This window comes from Agaricus bisporus (assembly GCF_000300575.1).
Source record: "Agaricus bisporus var. bisporus H97 unplaced genomic scaffold AGABI2scaffold_17, whole genome shotgun sequence".
Taxonomy (NCBI): Eukaryota; Fungi; Basidiomycota; class Agaricomycetes; order Agaricales; family Agaricaceae; genus Agaricus; species Agaricus bisporus.
In genome coordinates this window covers 343,708-364,463 of record NW_006267352.1, presented here as the reverse complement: position 1 = coordinate 364,463, position 20,756 = coordinate 343,708, and the positions used below count along the sequence as shown (strand labels likewise).

General features: G+C 46.1%; 8 protein-coding genes across 8 annotated transcripts; 4 read left to right on the top strand and 4 right to left on the bottom strand.

The window, feature by feature from the left end:
* Positions 1-969: 969 nt before the first annotated feature.
* Positions 970-1,864, bottom strand: AGABI2DRAFT_212927 (hypothetical protein; the record flags this gene model as incomplete). The annotated part of the gene is made up of 2 exons (XM_006457428.1): positions 1,574-1,864; positions 970-1,520 (listed from the first exon to the last, which is right to left on the bottom strand). Exons 1-2 carry the CDS (start codon positions 1,818-1,820, stop codon positions 970-972), a joined length of 798 nt encoding a protein of 265 aa, XP_006457491.1. The 5' UTR covers positions 1,821-1,864.
* Positions 1,865-1,966: 102 nt separating this feature from the next.
* Positions 1,967-2,488, bottom strand: AGABI2DRAFT_139824 (hypothetical protein). Its single transcript, XM_006457427.1, has 3 exons — positions 2,294-2,488; positions 2,189-2,241; positions 1,967-2,128 (listed from the first exon to the last, which is right to left on the bottom strand). The coding sequence occupies exons 1-3, from the start codon at positions 2,413-2,415 to the stop codon at positions 2,097-2,099; spliced, it is 207 nt and encodes a 68-aa protein (XP_006457490.1). The 5' UTR covers positions 2,416-2,488; the 3' UTR covers positions 1,967-2,096.
* A 2,127-nt stretch (positions 2,489-4,615) lies between these two features.
* On the top strand, positions 4,616-5,590 carry AGABI2DRAFT_123355 (hypothetical protein; the record flags this gene model as incomplete). The annotated part of the gene is made up of 1 exon (XM_006457426.1): positions 4,616-5,590. One exon carries the CDS (start codon positions 4,616-4,618, stop codon positions 5,588-5,590), a length of 975 nt encoding a protein of 324 aa, XP_006457489.1.
* A 31-nt stretch (positions 5,591-5,621) lies between these two features.
* On the top strand, positions 5,622-6,122 carry AGABI2DRAFT_123354 (hypothetical protein; the record flags this gene model as incomplete). The annotated part of the gene is made up of 1 exon (XM_006457425.1): positions 5,622-6,122. The coding sequence occupies one exon, from the start codon at positions 5,622-5,624 to the stop codon at positions 6,120-6,122; it is 501 nt and encodes a 166-aa protein (XP_006457488.1).
* Positions 6,123-6,492: 370 nt separating this feature from the next.
* Positions 6,493-8,224, top strand: AGABI2DRAFT_123353 (hypothetical protein; the record flags this gene model as incomplete). The annotated part of the gene is made up of 3 exons (XM_006457424.1): positions 6,493-6,870; positions 6,929-7,930; positions 8,129-8,224. 3 exons carry the CDS (start codon positions 6,493-6,495, stop codon positions 8,222-8,224), a joined length of 1,476 nt encoding a protein of 491 aa, XP_006457487.1.
* On the bottom strand, positions 8,146-13,376 carry AGABI2DRAFT_189013 (hypothetical protein; the record flags this gene model as incomplete). Its single annotated transcript, XM_006457423.1, has 18 exons — positions 8,146-8,351; positions 8,413-8,532; positions 8,590-8,762; positions 8,874-8,907; positions 8,963-9,567; positions 9,624-10,377; positions 10,445-10,916; positions 10,972-11,023; positions 11,074-11,159; positions 11,355-11,912; positions 11,970-12,043; positions 12,099-12,459; positions 12,530-12,618; positions 12,742-12,803; positions 12,866-12,919; positions 12,975-13,124; positions 13,175-13,215; positions 13,263-13,376. 18 exons carry the CDS (start codon positions 13,374-13,376, stop codon positions 8,146-8,148), a joined length of 4,005 nt encoding a protein of 1,334 aa, XP_006457486.1.
* Positions 13,377-13,804: 428 nt separating this feature from the next.
* AGABI2DRAFT_181677 (hypothetical protein) lies at positions 13,805-17,100 on the bottom strand (the record flags this gene model as incomplete). Its single annotated transcript, XM_006457422.1, has 5 exons — positions 15,616-17,100; positions 15,400-15,459; positions 14,363-15,149; positions 14,167-14,256; positions 13,805-14,127 (listed from the first exon to the last, which is right to left on the bottom strand). The coding sequence occupies exons 1-5, from the start codon at positions 17,083-17,085 to the stop codon at positions 13,805-13,807; spliced, it is 2,730 nt and encodes a 909-aa protein (XP_006457485.1). The 5' UTR covers positions 17,086-17,100.
* Positions 17,101-17,710: 610 nt separating this feature from the next.
* AGABI2DRAFT_196164 (hypothetical protein) lies at positions 17,711-19,329 on the top strand. Its single transcript, XM_006457421.1, has 5 exons — positions 17,711-17,759; positions 18,039-18,159; positions 18,219-18,475; positions 18,528-18,820; positions 18,871-19,329. Exons 1-5 carry the CDS (start codon positions 17,757-17,759, stop codon positions 19,001-19,003), a joined length of 807 nt encoding a protein of 268 aa, XP_006457484.1. The 5' UTR covers positions 17,711-17,756; the 3' UTR covers positions 19,004-19,329.
* The last annotated feature ends 1,427 nt before the right edge of the window (positions 19,330-20,756 follow it).

Genomic DNA, 20,756 nt, shown 5'->3' with positions numbered 1-20,756 from the left:
GATCATTCCATGCACGCACGCGAGCAAAGTTTGAGTGTAGATAAAAATCAATCAATTCATCGTCCCGAGCTAGAGCGACTCCCAACTGAATCAAGTGCGATAGAAATGCATCACCTTGAACCACGTGTCTCAGTACATCGACGAAAATAGACAGTTATTGGTTTGCATCAGAAGTTGTGATGATGATCATTCGCATTCAATTGTTATCAGGTCCCCATGACATGACAGATAGAAGTTCTACCCTGACTGTGGCTTACCCGTTTCGAGAACTCGGCTTTTGCCATCTGAGTTGTACGCCACCAACTCCTTCATTAAATCTTCGCTGCCCCTCCCCATCCGCAAGCTCGACTCACTGGTAACGGGCTCAAGTTGCTCAACGCCGGATTACTTTTTGAATGCGGATTCAGAAGGAGGAGGAGGATTTCTTTCAATCACACTTCACGAAGTGGCAGCTTCGATGCCCACTGAAATTAGTTTCCTGAGAAAGAACCTGGAACCTCGGTTACATTCTCACAATGGGTGTTGACCATCATGACAACATAACATATGTGGAAGAAGAAGGAGCCTTCACCCAGTTAGTCGTTCCTCACTGCCATATCTCTGCCAGCAGAACTGACGTGTTCGGAACTCTTCTCTGATGGTGACCTTCTAGAAGGCGATATGACCATGGTTCAAACGTTCATTTTTGATCAGAAATTCTGATCTGGGTCGTCTTCTGCTCCCGTATTCCTCGAGGGGCATAAGTATTACTCAGCGGACTCGATTCTTAAATCTCAGAATCGAACGCGAATGATGAATCTCACTTGATTGGTCCGTAAATTCTACATGTTACACGATCTATTTGATGAAGAAATGTGAGTCTTGGGTTTCCGCAATCTGGCACGCTGATTGAATCATTACATATCGAACGAGGAATACTTTGTGGCTAATGATACTTGCAAATTGACGACAACAGAGGCAGCATACTAATCAGGCTTTAATATATCGACCGATTCGATGCTCAAACAAATGTGAAGCCTCTTCAGACTCTCCATCGACTCCCCTAAGTTCCCTTTCCTTCCAAATGCTCTCTCCATCTCGATCCTTGACTTGATCGACATATAAATGACTTGGGCGGTCAAGTCGACATCCATCGAATATGAATGACCAGAAGGGTGCCCAGAATCGTTGCCACCAAGCGACATCCTTCCTCGGACTGAGGACATGCTCATAATACAAGAAAGCTCCTCCTGGTTTGAGAGTGTCACGGACGAGGTTCGTTATAGAACGCTGCGGATTGGGTACGGAACACAAAACAAGGATCGAGATGATGGTGTCAACTTGCTGGCCGTAGAGAGCAGAACGTATGGATGATGTGTCTTCGATGCCATAAGACAGAATGACAAGTGTCCCATCGGCTTCAGTGTATCCCTCCTTTGCGCCAGTGTGGCGAATTCGTTCGTGCATATTTGTATTTGGCTCCAGAGCGACATATTTGGTTATCTTGGTTCTGTCAAGATACTTCATTGTGTGCCCGAAGCCTCATGGGATATTCATAAACGACATTTCGAGTGTCACAGATGAATTAATTTACCTGCACCAATATCCAGGACAACCCCGTATGCATTGGGCGTGATCAGGGCTTCTTTGAAGGGTTTCCCATTTTCATCGGTGACTGGGCCAAAGAAGACCCAGATGTTGGAAAAAAGCAAGCGGGAGAGTTGCTGGGGATGGAGAAGGAGGGATGGGGATTTCCATATGGCGAGTAAGGTAGGCAAGAAAGCAGTGCGGATGGCGAACACGAGCTCAAAGACAATAGCAAATGCCGCCTGTAACTTCATGATAACGATGGGGGTTAATGTTACAGTGGCAAGTGCTATAGCGCCCAAGATTCTATGTATTTAGCCAAAGACCGTAATTGATTCCGAGCGCCGGTGCATGCATGTTGGGGCTGTTGAGCATTGATGGGATCAACATTCATTTCTACCTCGACATATTTCCTGGGTCTATCTTCCGCACTCGAGGAGTTAATTATCCTTCCGCTGTCTGTGCAAATTTTGAACTCCCTTGTACCCCTACATGACGTTGTAGTCTAATATGGCAATCCGCCACTCTGTTCAACCCGGCTTGACCATCTGCGAATGCATTGGTATGTTCAATATGCTTTGAATGGTGATGTACCGATTCAAGCTATTCATGAATTGTCTAGCCCTCGTGTTCAGGGTTTGATGACGACCAATGTGAGGCATTGGTGAGGCATTGGTGAGTCGCATGTTGATGGCACTGTCGATAATCCCTTCATCTCCACCTCCAGCTTCCATGGCGCCTCAGCTGTACTGTGATTTCCTCCAACTCGACAAAACTGCTCCGTACACTTTCCCGCACAAGCCAACAGAGCTCGCACATCTCAACGAGCAACTTGATCAGCTGGATCATCATATTAGCGACTTGATGGAGTTGAAAAGTGACCTCCTTCATCGTTCAAATCAGCTCATATCACCAGCCTACATCGTTCCCAATGAAGTCTTGTCATACATATTCTGCCACTCCAATGAAATGGACCAGCGCCCACAGTCTGGTGGGTGTCGGCCAATCGACTTACCAAAAAAAGGCATGACTCTGAGCGCTGTATCACGTCGATGGCGACAAGTTGCTCTGTGTACATCGACGCTGTGGGAGAAGGTAGAATGCAGATTTACTGAGAAATTGCAGAGGAACGCCTCCTTGCTAATTCAACATTGTGCTTCACATGCGTCTTCCCTCGACGTTTCGCTTCTCGACAAATACAGGTCTCGTGCCGACGATACCGATGGCGTAGGCAAAGCCATCCAAGAAATTTTCACTACTGGTCTTTCTTCTCCCGTTGTGAAGAGAAAACTCAAAACATTACAAACACAACATATTACATCCCCTCAGTTGATTCGGCTACTCCCTTCCTTCCTACGACTTGAGAACCTTACTATGCAAGGTGGTGATTTCGATTTCGACGTCGACCTTAGTTCACTTCCATTGTCACGGGTTACTCTATTCTCCACTTTCTTCAACTCACTTATTCTTCCGCCGTCTGTGCATTTTTTGCACCTTGAAGGCCAGCCCCCGCGTAATTCAATTATCCTCTTGTGCAACTGTCCGAACCTCGTCGAGTTCATCAATCAATTCCGTCCATATTTTTACCCGAACGAACCGAAGCCGGTCATACGGTCGCGTCCTCTCGTCCTTGACAGCCTTAAAAAATTGGTGTGGTCATCCACGACGAACTTTGTGAACATGGCATTCGCAATAAAGCTGGATATTCCGGTCATAGAAACCTTGGAACTCAACTACGCAGCAGATTTGAGCCTCGCTCCCTTAACCACGTTCATCCATCAAATCTCGGCAACCCTCGAATCTCTCGTGCTTAAATCATCTTATCCAACCGACTCTGACTGGTCAATTGCAAATTTACGATATCTTTTCAAATTTCCCATCCCTACACTTCGAAAGCTGTCGCTCACAAATTGGTCGCATGCTTCTATCATAAAGGCGATTCGTGCATTAACACCCGAGGAGGGTGAAGATGGATATAAAGACCGGTGTTTACCCAAACTCGAATACCTATCTCTCGACTCTACTGAGGGTATAATGAATGAGAAACCACGCGACTTTGATATATGGGTTCTAGAGCTGGTCAAGAGAAGGAGGATTGGTGAAGACTCTCATTTTCGACTTGATTTTTCTTTTACTATTGGTAATTATTTCGATCAAGCTCCTTGGAGACCTGAACTTTTGCACGAGTTCAAGGAATTCTTGGCTAATCGTTCGGTAGAGCTCACGGTTCATGGTTCGAAGTTAAATTCATACCAGCTCGCCGTTTGGCTTTCACGACGTCAATCAGATTAATGGTCTGGCGACAACGACCTCCTCTAAAAACTTGTGTATCTTGCTTGAACTCCTGTATGAAATCATGTAACGATTCATTTTGCCTTTGGTTGTACTGCTTTACTACTAGTACTCACGCGCGTAAATGAAATCTCGTCGTACATGGGGAAGGTTTTCTTATATCCATCGAGAATCGCTTTTGACATTGCGTATAGAAGCAGAGAGATACATCGAATGTCGGGAACTACAACACATGATGCAAGCAAGTGATACAGTATATTTGAATCTCCATCCTGAGCATTTCTCCTGTGGTACCACGTCCTAATACAAAGCTATTTTTCGAGCGGAAGAAGACCATTATACGGTTCATAAGGGAGATACGACTAATGCAGCAAAAACAAGGTCCAGTGGTGCCGGGATAGGAGATGGGATAGGAATGTGGAGAAACGTGGACATGATCGATAGACAGAACAATTGCAGGAGCGTCAAATTATCGGATTGACTCCGAGAAAAACCGACCACGGTACTGTGCAGGGTACTGTGACTCGAACGTTTCTTTATTAGTCTTTGTTTATCTTCTTACCTTATACCAAACATCCTAGCTAGTAAGTTAGTATATAAGCAAGTATATAAGGCCAGATTCAGTCTCTTTCGAAATCGATAGTGAACTCGACCGATTCAGATTCTCGTGTAGCTCGACTCGTGCTAATTGTCACTCTCGCGCTACAACCAACCTAGTCATTTCTTCATCTCTGCGCAATCTCTACGCGTCACATCCATGGCATCTCAATTATCTTGCAATTTCCTCCACCTCAACAAAACTGTTACGCCTACATTTACAGACAAACCGACAGAGCTCGCTCATATTGAGAAGCAACTCCATCAACTCAACCATCATATCAGCAACTTGTTCGAGTTGAGAAGTGCTCTGCTTCATCGTTCAAACCAGCTTACCTCCCCAGTTTATATCGTTCCTCACGAAGTCTTGTCATACATTCTCAACCAGGCCCATGAGATGAAGTGGCTGCGCCCACCCCCTCACAATAGGCAGTCCATCATCCCACTCCAGAAAGCCATAGTTCTGAGCGCAGTATCACGTCAATGGCGTCAGGTTGCATTTGGCACATCGAAGCTGTGGGAGAACGTTGAATGTCGAGGTTCTCGTCAACTGTACAAGGATTCTTCCATGATAATCCAACATTGCGCCACGTATGCCACCTCACTCAACATTTCATTTCACACCCAGGGTCACATGTTCGATGCCGCAGACGACCCTGATGTAATCATTACTGCTCTTTCCACCTCCGACGTGAGAAGAAAACTCAAATCTTTGAAAAATACATGCCGTGAGCTATCTCCGCAGTGGATACAGCTGCTCCCTTCCTTTCCGCGACTTGAGAGCCTTGCTATATATGGCGGTAATTACCCCAATATCGACCTTGGTTCACTGCCATTATCTTGGGTTTCTCTATCTGGCGCTACCTTCGAATCACTTACTCTCCCGCCGTCTGTGCAAGTTTTGAAACTTGAAAACCATTCCGCACGTCTTTCAATCGCCCTCCTTTACAATTGTCCGAGGCTCATCGAGTTCACCAGCCAACCTGGTCCATATTCGAAAGCTATCATCCCGTCGTGTCCTCTCGTCCTTGACACGCTCAAGAAATTGGTGTGGTCACCCGCACAAAGCTTCGTAGAGGCAGCATCCGCGACAAAACTGGAGATTCCTGTTATTGAAAAGGTTGGAACTAAGTGATTCGGATAAATTGCAGTGCGCTCCCTTCAGTATGCTATGCCATCAAATCTCGGCGAGCCTCGAACATCTCACCCTCAAATCGTTTTCTCTCTATAACGAGTCAAGGGAATTTTGGCAACAATTCTTCAAATTTCCCATCCCAAAACTTCGAAAGCTGTCGCTTGTGCATTGGGGGCATAATGATATGACACCTGCCATTCTTGCGTTAACGCCTGGAGAAGATGAAGATGGATACAGAGACCGGAGTTTACCCAACCTCGAATACCTATGTATCAACAGTCTTGGTTTTTATGATGGGCCATATTCCTTCGACTCCAAGGTTCTTGAATTAGCTAAGAGGAGGAGGATCGGTGAAGACTCTCCTTTTCACCTTGATTTTTCTTTTTCGTTTCAAGACTATGGTGGCGTTCAAGCAACTTGGAGACCTGAAATTATGCAGGAATTTCAGGAATTTTTGGCCAATCGTCCGGTAGAGATTACAATGGCTGGTTGGGAGGTAACATTAGATCAGCTTACTCGCCTTGTGCAATAATTTCACCGTATATAAATGCTGTTCGAACTCCGTATATTAGAAGACATGATTAAATTTAAAATTGGGATCGCATACTCGCCATCGTGAGCACTATCGTGATACTGCGTACTGCAATCCAGAGCTTCTTTCTTGAGAGCGTCGAAATTGTTGCAGTTCCCGTGTTATAAAAGTGCTACGACCATGTTTGACAATAAAGAAACGTAAATAGTGCAAAAGGCCTCTTAAAAGACCCCTTATCTTTCAATTTTGTCTCCTCGAGAGCCCATACCATATCACAGCACCAGTCACTCTACAAAGGTAATAGAGGTTTAGTTCCGTAGAGCGAGTTGATGGCATCAACCTCACTCTTTCATCTCTCTGCTTCGCTTCCATGGCATCTCAAATGTTTTGCCATTTCCTCGACCTCGATAATGCTGCATTGGACACCTTCACAAATAAATCAGCAGAGCGAGTCGCTCGTATCAATGAGCAACTCCATCATCTCGACCAACATATTAGCAACTTGATCGAGCTGCGAAGTGCCCTCCTTCATCGTTCAAATCAACTTACCTCCCCAATTTACATCGTTCCTCACGAAGTTTTGTCATACATATTCTGCTTTGCAAATGAATTGGAGCAGTCAATAACTCAGCCACAGAAAGCCATGGTACTGAGCGCTGTTTCGCGTCGATGGCGCCACGTCGCACTGAGTACACCGAAGCTATGGGAGAGGGTAGAATACTTGGAAACAACACAGGAATACTTCATTGTTAATCCAACATTGCGCCTCATATGCATCATCCCTCGACATTTCGCTTTTCAACCAGTCCGACCCTGATAGCACAGAGGGAAACTTTGACACAATAACTACCGTTCTTTATTCCTCCAATGTCACCGGAAAACTCAAATCTCTGGAATTACTATATGGTCCACCCCCTCAGTGGATTCGGTTGCTCCCTTCCTTTTTACGACTCGAGGATCTCACTATAGAAGGTGGTCGTCACCATCATCCCAACGTTGACCTTGGTTCACTTCCATTCCTATCTCGGGTTCATCTATCTTCCGCTGCCTTTAAATCACTTATTCTTCCACCATCTGTGCTTATGTTGCACCTTGAAGGCCAGTCCACACGTCATTCGGTTCCCCTCCTTTATAATTGTCCGAGGCTCGTCGAGTTCACTAGCCAATCCCATTCGCATTCGAAATCCCCAAGGCCTATCAGCCTGTCACGTCCTCTCGTTCTTGACAGCCTTAAAACTTTGGTCTGGTCACCTGCACAAACGTTTGTGGAGGTAGCCGCCGCAACAGAGCTGAAAATTCCTGTCATTGAGAATTTGGAACTGGTTGATTCGAGGGGTTTGGAACTTGATCCCTTCATTACATTCTGCCATCAAATTCCGCCGAGCCTCGAATCTCTCACCCTCAAATATTTCCGTTTCACCACGTGCTCAATTGCAAGTTTGCAGAACCTTTTCAAATTTCCCAATCCTACGCTTCGAATGCTGTCGCTCACGGATTGGTCGCATACTTCTATACTAGATGCCATTTGTGCATTAACACCTGGTGAAGAAGAAGATGGATATAGAAACCGGTGTTTACCCAACCTCGAATACCTGTCTATCAGCAGTTTCGGTTCGGCTTATATGCCATACCCTTTTGATTCCAAGGTTGTAGATCTGGTGAAGCGGAGGAGGATTGGTGAAGACTCTCCTTTTCATCTCGATTTTTCTTTTGCTTGGGATGATTTTGGCACTGGTCAAGCAACGTGGGAACCTGAGCTTATGAGAGAGTTCAAGGAGTTTGTGGCTAATCGTCAAATGGAGGTCACGGTAAGAGGCAGAAAGGCGGAATTAGAGGACAGATTGGTTAGGTCACCGCGGTTAGAATAGTTTCTTACACGGACGTGTACATTCAGAAATTTAGTAACGCGCAGGAATCCGTCCTAGAAAAGCATTAACCACCATGTCTATATGCTTGCAGCGATCATAATACAGTAATAATAATACAAACAAAACATCTACCGTTAGGTCGAAACTAAATGGATCTACGACAAAATCAAAGCAGTCGGAAGTGGTGGCGACAAAGTCAATCTCGTTGACGGTCTTGTCGGATTACTCTCCTGACTCGAAAAATTCGGCAAATATCCACTACACAAACATCCACAACCTGTTGGACAGATCGGTACCTCCAATGTATCCCAGCAGGAGATATGTGCGATATGATGGCATTGAAGACAGTTTCTCGAAAGGCCTGTGCGATACATATTCTAAGTTAATCTCGAACGATATAGAAATCAAGGGTGTGATCCTACCTTTGACAGGCAGTCGACAGATAGAGCATAAAGCCATAGTTCTTGGTACATGACACGTATGACATTCAATACTGTTCTGGGGAAGAGATTGTCCGCAATGTGTACACGTCTGTACAATGCCTAGATAGGAGGGAAAGAAAGTCAGAGATGTTGGTAAAAACAACAGAAGTAGCTCACCTAGTCGATAATGCATATCCTTATGCTCCTCCTTCACAATTTTCCTCTTACTCATGATCTTCAACAACTCGATCCTCTTCTCGTACATCTGCCATCGAAACAGTAATTCCGCATAGACATGCACATGAGCGATCATCTGCCTAATCAAATCATTCGAAAACACCGCTTTCGGTCTTGAAACCCACGAATAAGTTACACTACAGCATGAAGCGATATAGAGAGACAAGAACTCACTTTTCGTCTTCCTCCGGAGCCTCAAATATCACAAACTGTTTCTCGCTCACAGCACTAAAAGCGCTAAAACCACTCTGATTCGAACTCGTCCATCTCAAATTTTGCAACATCCTCTTCCCACTTCCCCCACTATGACCGCTTGCAGACGGAAATGATACTCCACCACCACCGATAGTAAGAGTAGACCCTCCAGACGAGATCGACTTTCTCATCTGTTGTGGTACCACAGTTTTTTCCGTCCACGATTGCGATGTCGTTGTTGCCGAAGACATCACCGTTTTATGTGAATCCTTCCTCCTCCTGAAACTACCACTACCCCCAGCGATATTCTCCGATGTTTTCGGTTTCTCAGATGAGGGGCTAATCGAGTCTCGATCAATGTCCGCATGAGTGGCCAAAGTCGGATGAAAGGTTTCTTGAACAAACTGTCGACCGGCGCCAAAAATACTAGCCCAAGAATTCCGCGATGAAGTCGAGGATGAAAGTGAGGGAGCTAGTGGAGCAGGTGTGATAGGAGATGTTGGGTGTTGTTGATTAAGGCCTTGTACAGCTGAAAAGTAATCGGTGCTATTCGATCTTGCATTGCGAATTGATGACGAAAGTACATTGATAGAGGGTCTTTGAAGGTATGTTGGTTGGACAGGTGAAGGATAGACGCCCGTCTCTGCATAAGGTGTCTGTAACATCAATACAGACACCATAGCCAGCATCTGAATATCCTTGTTCTTCGCAAAATCATCGTATCTTTTCAAAGTTCGGTTAACCGACATCAATAGAGTAACGCTAATCATAAGACTCACATTTTCATAAACATCTGCTTCGCGAAGCTCTCACTTTCCGTGTTCAACCATTTTCCCGATGGTCCGATACTCTTTAGCAACACCGATAAAGACTTCCATACCCTCTCATGATCGAATCTTCTAAACTCCTTCGCGACCATTGCATTAACCTCACAGACCTCCACCAACGAATCCGCTTGAAAGATATATCCAGCAGCAATTGGCTTATCAGGCCCCGCAAGCCAATTGATATTCGAAGCGAACATCATACTTCGTCGTACCGTCACGACAGCAGTAGAATGGTTCGGCGTAGAGGAAGAAGCCTGAGCCATAGGAATCCTCTGTTGTTGTTGTTGTTGGAATTCGCCAACGCCAAATTCTTTTCGATCTTTGTATTGACAAAGTGATAAAAGACCAGTCGTGATATGAATCGCATCTTTACTGTCAGCATAACGATCTTTGTTGCTTGTATATCGTTTAGAATCTGGAGTAGGCGACCTATCGACAGCGACCATTGAGAGATGTCGAAGAGCCTCGGAGAGAAGTGCTGGAGAGGAAAACATTCGTGAACTGGAAGGATCGATCTGAGGTTGTTGTTGTTGTTCACGAGGCTTTAGTACATAGCGCTGCTCTTCTTCTAAGTCAAGTGGCGTTGGCGTTTGTGGTAGTTGCAATCGTGGAATCAATTCGTTGACGAGAAGTTTCGCACCAGGAATATTGCGTAGCACAGGCTTACTAACGCGCGGAGGCGCTCGGAAGAAACATATCAGTTCACCTAAATGAACGGATTCCAAGTGCTATCAGTACATTACGCACACCCAACCTAACCCTGAAAGACTCACCGTTAGGGCCAAAAGCGCCTTGAGTCGTCCTCGGTTCCGCCAAATTCTTATGGTTCCTCAACAAACTCACAGTAACTTCCTTACTCTTTTTCTTACTCCCCGAGACATTATTCCCATCCGTAGTCGCAGTGGGAGCATCATCATCATCTGAAGATTCTCCATCCATGATTGAAAATCTACCACTACCATCCGTAATCGAATCTTCATCTCCGAACAATAGGAATCTTAAACAAGCTTCTAAGCAAGGGCGTTTATGTTCCCGGATGGCTTTTAGGCGTTTAAGCATGAATGCACGGTATTTTAAGGAAACGAGAGGACTGCGTTCGAGATCGATCAAAGGTGTTCCTTCTGGATGACCAGCTTGAGGGTATTCGCGTGGAAAGGCGAAAGTTATGCGGATGAAGACTGAAGATCGTTCGCCCCATGGGCCATGTAGCCCTAACGTACAAGTTCGTTTCTTCGCCAAATCATGCTACCGTCAAATTAGCCATCTAGAGTAGTGAACTCAAGGGATGAAAATGACATACCTTTTCAAGCTTGATCTTCGACGAATCCAATTTAGTCAACACCGACGTGATCCTACGTGTACTCAGTCCGCAGATACCGTATAAGAGAAAGAAAAAGCTTACTCTTCCTGTAAAAGCTGACCCTCCCCTTCTTTTTTATCATCCGCTGTACGACTTCTACTCGGACTAGGCAACCTCCTCATGGCATCCTGACTCAAATTTCGTCTCTCGATCTGACTCTCATTCCCTCCAATCTGATCTACATCACCTCCACAACCACCCCAAGCTCGTTGCTGTTGCTGCTGTAAAATCGGAGCCGTCTGACTTCTCACATGAGTAGTCAAGTCCATCTCCGAAGGAACTCTTGAGTTAACCCTCGAGTTAACCGTCGAATTATTCCCTGCACTCTCCACACCACTCGTCGCACCCGAACTACCCTCTTTATCCCCTCTCCTTCCACCAACTTTTACGCTAGAGAGCCAAGTAAACGCGTCCATTCTTGCAACACTTTTACCACCAACGTTTCCTCGACTCATTGTAAGACCTTTGTTACGATTACGATCAACCGCGATTGGTTTTGTCGCTGACAGAGACAAAGGAGGTGGAGGAATCACGGTCGTGCTCCTTGGCAAAGATATTCCGGTAGACGTGGATACTCTCCCTGTTCCTGCTGGTGTTGCTGTCGACTTCGTTGACGTAGCACCCATATGAGTCTCAAGAGTACTCGCGCGAGCGGCAGAGCCATAATGAGGTTGAACAACTGGATTGTTTGAGTTTTGATAATGTCGTTGAGGCGGAAGCGGTGCACGAACTTCGGCTAGAATGGCGCGATTGCCAATCGGGTTGGAGAGCGACGGAGTTGTTACTTGACATTCGGGTGGATTACGATAAGAGATTGTCTCGTTTCTCGTTGATGATAAACGCGAACGACCGCGGGTAGGTTCTGGGAAGTGGTCGACATTCTAGAGAGTAGTAGAAGTTTAGCATACATTCAGCGTGTAACAATCTATTAAGCATACTTGGAGAGTTTCGTTGCTAATTGGCCAGAAGCGTAAAGTTCTGTCTTTCGACCAAGTGATAAGTTGGAACTCGTCTGCAGAATGTTGATGAATAATTGGTCACAGACAAGGGAATGGTGGATAACTCACCCGGACCACCCTTCCGCCAAACAAATTCTTTAACCACATCCGTATGCCCAGCAAACACCTCGACAGGCATCTCCGAATCATTGCTGGCGTACATCTCCAACACCGTCTCTCCTCTTTGCGGTAAACTTAACAGTCCCTGACCAAAAGGTAGACTCAGAGCCCTCCATACAGGGTATGTAGTTCTGATGATGGATTTGGGTTCGAAAGCGCCTTCGGCATCTAGGCAGTCGTTGATGTCCCAAGTTTTGATAGTTTTATCCAGGGAACACGTAGTGAGTTCGTTTTGAGAATTGGAGGACCAGTCGATGCCATAGATTTTGGCGTCGTGGGCAACGATGGAGGATATAGGAAGGGAACCTTTCTGTAGATGAAGTCGTGGTTATGAAGTCGTGATTAGAGATAAGCGGAAATGGTAGGAGCATGCGACTGACCCGTCTATCCCATATGAACACTCCGTTGGCATGCGACGAAGCCAAAATGTTGCTATCTCTTCGATTCCATTTAACTTGCGTACCACCGGCTGAAGTCCTGTTCAATTGAATCCACGGCGAAAGGGAGGAACGACGTTACCCTTGAAAGCAGAAAGGCCTAGGGCAACAAGCTTCAGCTCAAGAGCAGATACTATACGATAGACGGGGCTTACCAAAGATAGGTCGACTAGGCTCCCTTAAATCCCAAGCATAAACCCATGAATCTATCCCCGTGCTAGCGACAATATCACATTCTGTTGTATGCCAATTGATGTCGGTGACGGCGCGGTAATGAACTTGAGGATATGTTCGATTGAAGACTTTCCGACGCGTAAAAGGTTCCAGATAAGTCTGTGTCGGAAGATATAAGTAAATTTTCGCAGAATTTTTGGAGGGGTGTGCGCACAATTTCTCGCTCGAGGTAGAGACGATATAGTGGTCCCGCTGAGGATGAGGGTTCCATTGGATGTCGGCAACATCCCAGGTACCACCTTGGGGAAGAAAGCGGGGTACCTCAAGGGGAGACTCGAGGTCTAGAATGAACAGACCACGGCGACTACAAGAAGTCGTGAGCAATATAAAATGACGATAGGAAAAGCTACGCACGCAGCAAGAACAATATCACGAGAGGAAGGGCTGATGCTCATCTAAATAGCTCGTTCAGCGCCATGGTATATAGCGAAACGCGACTCACGTTGCCAACAGCGTCCCCAACGAGACCTTTCATGTCGATCTGCAGACTCCGCCGCAGATTCGACCCATCCTCGGGCGACGCTGGCTCTCCAGCATGTTTCGCAGTCGCAGACATGCATGCAGTATGGTATCACATGAAGCAGTGACTCCACATCAACAGAACATCACTGATCAAACTGACTCAGCAGCGCTGACCCTTTTCAATTGTCGGACATGTCGTTGCACTATATTCAGGGCCTTAGAACGCAGGGGGTCTTGATATACTAGAAAACGAAGCTCTGAATTGATATATCACGAATTTTCATTTAAGTACAAGTGATAGTATTACGATCAAAAACAGGTCGAAAGTGAAGTGGATACGTACATGCTTCGTAAATACAGAAATTGCATGTACAAATGCATACATAATTCCTATTGAATACTACGACCAAAAAACTGGTTGAACACAATAAAGTAAACAAGTATAAAACGCACGTATCAATCACAGAAATTCAGACCGCATGGATGTACAAATTCACACAAGAAACTATTTTCACTGGGGAATCAGCTTGAACAATCTCCATCGTCAAAGCGAGCAGTGGGGAGCTGGTCCAATTCCACCTCTCCTCCTTTTATTGTGATCTTTACAGGACGATTAGTCACAAACTCCTTCAACTCATGCAACAGCTCAGGTTGCCAAGCTGCTTGAGCCTCATAGTCTTCATCATCATCGGAACAAAAAGAAAAATCAAGGTGAAAAGGAGAGTCTTCACCAATCCTCCTTCTCTTCACCAGATTCAGAACCCGGTAATCAAAGTCGAATTCCAGTCCAAAGGTCTTGCCCTCGCTGCTGATAGATAGGTATTCGAGTTTGGGTAAACACCGATCTGTATATCCATCTTCACCTTCATCGGGTGTTAACGCACAAATGGCGTTTAGTATGAGACGATGTAACCAATCCGTGAGTGATAGCTTTCGAAGCGTAGGGATAGGAAAAGTGAAAAGGTGTCGCAAATCTGCAATTGACCAGTTGTCATTTGCAAAAAAAATAATTGAGGGTGAGAGATTCAAGGCTCGCCGAAATTTGATGGCAGAGCAAAGCGAATGGAGCAGGCCTCAAACCCTCCGAATCCCTCAGTTCCAAGTTCTTAATGACAGGAATACTCAGCCCAGTTGCGGATGTTGCCTCCATAAACACTGTCGCTGGTGACCATACCAACTTTTCAAGGCTGTTGAGGGCGAGAGGATTCAACAGGATGGGAGGCAGCTGTGCTCTCGAAAGTATATAAGTTTCACTGCAGAACTCGATGAGCCTGGGACAGTTGCGCAGGAGGATAACCGAATCGTCTAAGAAATAATCTTCGAGGTGCAAAACTAGGACAGATGGTGGAAGGATGAGTGAATCAAACATAGAGCCGATTAGATAGACGTGAGATAGTGGAAGTGAGCTAAGGTCGGCGCTGGGGTGATGACCACCAATTATTGAAAGGCTCTCAAGTCGTAGAAAGGAAGGAAGCATATGAATCCACTGAGGGGATGGAATACGTTGCAATTCCAAAGCTTTCAATTTTCCCTTCACATCAGAGGAGGAGAGAACGGTAGTCGTTGTGTCAAAGGTTTTGTCTGCGGCACCAAGCTTGTAACCCTGCTCGAGAAGCCGAATGTCGAGAGAGGATGCATATGAAGCGCAATGTTGGATTAACAAGGAAGAATCCCTGTACAGTCTCAAAGGACCTTGGCATATTACCCTCTCCCACAGCTTCGATGTGCCCAACGCAACCTGACGCCATTGACGTGATACTGCGCTCAAAACGATGGCTTGCTGGGGTGAGCGCCACTCCATTTGATTGGCCTGGTTGAATATGTGTGACAAGACTTCGTGAGGAACGATATAGGTTGGAGAGGTAAGCTGATTTGAACGATGCAGGAGGGCACTTCGCAACTCGATCAAATTGCTAATATGATGGTTGAGATGATGGAGATGCTCATTGATATACGCGGGCTCTGTTGGCTTGTCCGTAAATGTATGCCTCGCAGTTGTATCGGGTTGGAGGAAATCGCAGTACAGTTGAGGCGCCATGGAAGCAGCGTGTAGAGGTGGATGAACTTTGAAGTTGATGGCATCAGCTTGCTTCTGTTGTTCTGTTGCCACCACTTACGACTGCTTTGATTTGGTCGTAGATCCACGGGCTAAGACGCCTCTGGTAGTTTGATAATAGCTATAATCATTGAAAGAGTGATGTTGTCCTTCAGCTGACCATTCGTACCGAGTTCGTAGTTATGTTATATACAAATACTACGAGAAACCTTTTCACTAGGAAATTTTCTGGATCAACTCATTGTCAAGAAGAATTGGAAAGTGGGTCTATTTCTACCTTCCTGCCTTTTATCGTGATCTCTACTTGACGATTAGCCACAAATTCCTTTAACTCCTGCAAAAGCTCAAGTTCCAAAATAATTCGACCGTCATTAGAGTTGTTACCAAAAGAAAAGTCAAGGTGAAAAGGAGAGTCTTCACCCAACCTCCTCATCTTCAACAAATCTAGAACCCGGGTACCAAAGTTAAATTCCCCACCATAACGCTCGCCATGACTTCCAATAGATAAGTATTCAAGTTTGGGTAAACACCGGTTTTTGTATTGCTCTTCACCTTCACCGGATGTCAATACGGAAAGGGCGTCTAGCAGAGAAATATGTGACCACTGTGTGATCGACAGTTTTCGGAGTCTAGGGGCCAGACATTTGAAAAGGCGTCGCAAATCTCCAATTGACCATGTGGAAGCCATAGGAAAAGCTTTGAGGGTGAGAGATTCGAGACTCGCCGAAATTTGATGGCAGAGCATAATGAAAGGAGCAGGGCTTAAACTTCCACTTAGGTCCAAGTGTGCAATGGCGGGTAAATTCAGCTCTGTTGCGGATGCTGCCCCCATAAACCATCCTGCTGGTGACCATACCAACTTTTTAAGGTTGTTGAGGGCGAGAGGATTCAACAGGGCGGGCGGTTTCGGTGCTTCCATATATATATAGGATAGACAAGTGAATTCGACGAGCTTCGGACAACTGCCCAGGAGGGTATAAAAATGTCGCGTGGAAGAGCCTTGAAGGTACAAAATGAGCACAGATGGTGGAAGGATGAGTGAATCAAACGTTGTATCAGATAGATAGACGCGAGATAGTGGAAGTGAACTAAGGTTGACGCTGGGGTGTTCACCACTCGATATTGTAAGACTCTCAAGTCGTAGAAAGGAAGGAAGCAGGTGAATCCATTTAGGGGATGGAATGCGTTTTAATTTCAAAGTTTCTAGTCTTCTTGTCACGTCGGAGGAGGAAAGAATGGTAGTTATCGTGTCAAAGGATTTGTCTTGGCTTTCGAGCTCGTAACCATGGTCGAGAAGGGAAATGTCGAGGGAGGACGCGTATAGGGCACAATGTTGGATTAACAAGGAGGAATCCCTGTACAGTTTACGGTAGCCTTGACATTCTACCTTCTCCCACAGCTTCGATGTGCTCAGCGCGACCTGACGCCATTGACGTGATACTGCGCTCAGAATCATGGCTTTCTGAGGTGGGATAATCAACTTCCTTCCGTTGGGTGGGCACCACTCCATTTCATTGGTCTGGTTGAATATGTATGACAAGACTTCGAGGGGAACGATATAGGTCGGAGAGGTAAGCTGATTTGAACGGTGCAGGAGGGCGCTTCGCAACTCGATCAAGTAGCTAATATGATCGTTGAGATGATGGAGTCGCTCATTGATGTGAGCGAGCTCTGTTGGCTTGTCTGTGAATGTGTGCCTTGCGGTCTTGTCGAAGTGGAGGAAATTGCAGTACAATTGAAATGCCATGGAAGAAGCGCGTCGAGGTGAAAGAGGTGAAGTTGATGCCATCAGCTTGCTTTATCCCACTGTTCTGTGTTACTAAAATTAAACTTCTCTGCCCTTTGTAGAAGAACGAGCGCGGTCTGTGTTTCGGTACGATGCCCTGTCTCTCCTGGCTCCTCCCTTGCCAAGGGGTGAACTGACTGCCTTCCAACTTTGACCACACCGCCTCGGGATCCTCACCATTTATACTCGTTGTCCAATGACTATCTGGGTCCAAAAATTGCATCAAGTTTATTGAGACCGAAGGATACCCGAGGGTTACACATGGTGCCCGTGGCCCGTTTAACTCGGCCTCGACAATCTTGAAAACGACCAGTTTTTTGATCCCACATACAACCTTGTTGTAACAAACTGAGATGTAGATTAATAGTTATGTTTGCGCATCGGATACGTGTCCATGAAGAATTGTCAAACCCACAATCACTGCAGAGAAAAGTATGAAATGCAAGAGAGACCCGAATCGCGTCTGTTGTATTTTGAACACTTTGAATGTTATGCGGTCGCTGCTCGGAAAGATGCAGATCCGGAGCCGGCCGAGCGGAGCCTGAATCCAATCTGGCACTCGCTAAGCACTCAGTACCGCCAACTCGCCCCAGAGCCTCCGCCCATCGACATCCTCAAGAACACTCGACAAAATGGTGAGTATCCGGCATGTGTGTCGACGAGCTCTAGCATCGGTGCTTCATCCAGTCTGAGGCTATCAAATTTGAGATGGATGGCAAGTTTTACTTTCAGATATGGCACGACGATGGATTTTGATACCTCTTCAACAGAATTGCACTGAAAGACGCGAGTCGTCTATATATTGCTGGGTTGCTTGCCTATCCTATGTGATTGCAGCGACGCTAGAGCTCCGAGGCGCAATGCTTCATTCAATTTTTTTTGAATGTCGTTGCTGACTTCGTCTCAATGACCAGCCTCCCAAAGCCAAGCCCGGAACCGGTAAGAAGCCTGCTGCCGCCCCCTTCGGCGCCAGCAAGAAGACCCAAGTCAAGAAGAACCCTCTCTTCGAGGCTGCCCCTAAAAACTTCGGTATCGGTGAGTGACTCGTACTGGGTAGCCGGTAGTCGGAACCGTACTGATGATGACATATGCAGGCCAGGATATCCGTCCCAAGACTGATATGACTCGTTTCGTAAAATGGCCTGAATACGTTCGCCTTCAACGCCAGAAAGTCATTCTCAACCAGCGCCTGAAAGTTCCCCCTGCAATTGCGCAATTCGCCCACACTCTCGACAAGAACACTGCCACTCAGCTTTTCAAGCTCTTCAACAAGTACCGTCCTGAAAGCAAGCAGGAGAAGAAGGAACGTCTTCGCGCTGCTGCTGCTGCTACGGCCGAGGGCAAGACTGTCGTGCGTTTACCATTGTAAATGTTAGCTTTGGCTATCCTCACTTCTGTAACAGGAGACGAAGAAGCCACTCTTTGTCAAGTACGGTCTCAATCACATCGTAGCCCTCATTGAGGCCAAGAAGGCTTCGCTCGTTGCTATTGCTCATGATGTCGAGCCCATTGAGCTCGTCGTCTTCTTACCCGCCCTCTGCCGCAAGATGGGTGTACCCTATGTTATCGTGAAAGGCAAGGCCCGCCTCGGTACAGTTGTTCACAAGAAGACTGCCGCAGTTGCTGCCATTCAGGATGTCAAGAGCGAGGATCAACGCGAACTCGCCACCCTCGTCAGCGCCGCCAAGGCTAACTTGTACGTCTCCGATTACCTCGCGCTAGAACATAATCTAATACCATCCTTAGCACCGACAAGTACGATGAACAACGTCGTCAATGGGGTGGAGGTATTCGTGGCTACAAGTCTACCCAAATGCTTCGCAAGCGTGCTAAGGCTGCCGGCCAGAACCCCGCAGCGGCCAGTCTTGGCAAGCTGTAAAAAGCTTCCGTTGGAGGAGAGGCATTCTTATGGTCGGGCGCTCTTACTTTTGCATGCTATGTCTAAGCAGTATGCGGTGTATACCTTGCGGCAATATGTTTTGTATGCGATACAGTCGTGCTTCGAGATGTTTAGTGGACATGCGTTATGCAGTGCGCTGCTGCCCACGTGTATTATAGCAAGCTACATATAGTTGTCTAAAGCACAGCTACACCCGTTCCTCTTTCAAAGAACACTGCCCCTGTGTCTGTTAGGCGGTATTGCAGTGCAGAACTTCGTGGTAGAAGGTGAACTTGATTTGCATCTGTCGAAGGGCATGCATGTAGTGCAATCTGCGTTGATTGATTAGCGCCATGAAAAAACCAACCCTGAAAACACACTTCTCCGCTCACTGCTCCGCTTCGACCGCTGGAAAGCGATCGAACTTCGAGATGATATATGCTTACTTGAAGTAGATGGCGGAATAAATCGTCGATGTCATCTCGAATTGTCAAGTGATGTCTGATTATTAAAGTTGCGTTCGACTTCACCCAACCTAGTCAATAAAACATGAAAAATTGAGGGTGGCATCACTTACGCGTCGACATGAAACGACTAGTGCTCTTATGAACCTGGTTATATCTAATAGAGGGACGCCAATCCAGAGAAGAGTTGTTATATCATCGAGAATGACGAGATGGTTTGAAGGTGCCTCGTCTTGATGGTCAGGTGGGAGAGAGGCGATGATTGAATCGTAAAGGCGTCTTAGAGGTGGTAGTTCTTCGATTTTGGCGGAGAGTGGGGAAAGATTTGATAGGAATGATGATGTTTCGATGAATGTGAGTCTTTTCGAATCGATTTCTTGTTGGAGATTGATGTTCTATGAAACTCGTATTATTTCAATCATCATGATCCTGATTTGAAAGCGATTTGGAAGCATTTTGTTAGAACATACAGATTTAGAGGCGATGCTTTTCCATTTGGCTAAGTCCTCGGAAATGGAGATTATCGTTGTGGTTGGAAGGTTGTTTGAAGATGTAGGTCTGGTGGAAGGTGGTTTGAGGTGGTTTGAGAGGGATTTGTGGAGGAGGAAAGATGAGGGTGAGGGGAGGGTATCGGTTATGAGTAGCACGATGTTTTGTGGGAGGTTGAAGGGGGGTAGGAGGTGGCCCATTGGAAGTTTGTAGATAAGATAATTTTTACGTGGAATATTGGGAGGATGAACTTTTTCCCACAGTCGTCGGCTGTCTAACGTCTAGACTCTAACTAATGATTTCTACTCGGATCACTGTGTCACTTGCCAATCCTTCACTGGCACCATCCGTCATCAATACAGCTTCGAACGTTTGAAGGTCCATTCATGGGAGAAAGCGGAAAACTCGACTGTGAGTTGGAGGTAAGGACCGCTGAAAGTCCGCAGGCATATGATAGTGCACTTACTGCTTCATTTTACCTACTGCAGCGGTTCATATGCATAAAGTCTCGTTGACACCTCCCTGTATCACTCATCGACTTCTTAAACACCTTGGCTCTTTGCAACACTCGTTGTCATTGTTTTCGACATCACTTTAGTCAGCTTATACGTGCTTCAAACCCTGCTCGTTGTAGTGTCGGCGTCTATTTCCCTGCCAAGTCGAAAACTGAAACTAAACCGGGGTGTGAAAAAAACTTCTTCGTGATCTTATCTTTCTATGCCCATAAATTCCTGTGATGCATGCATTCATCAAACGCTGGGAACACGCGTGGATACTGGATTTCCGGCTTAGTAACGAGT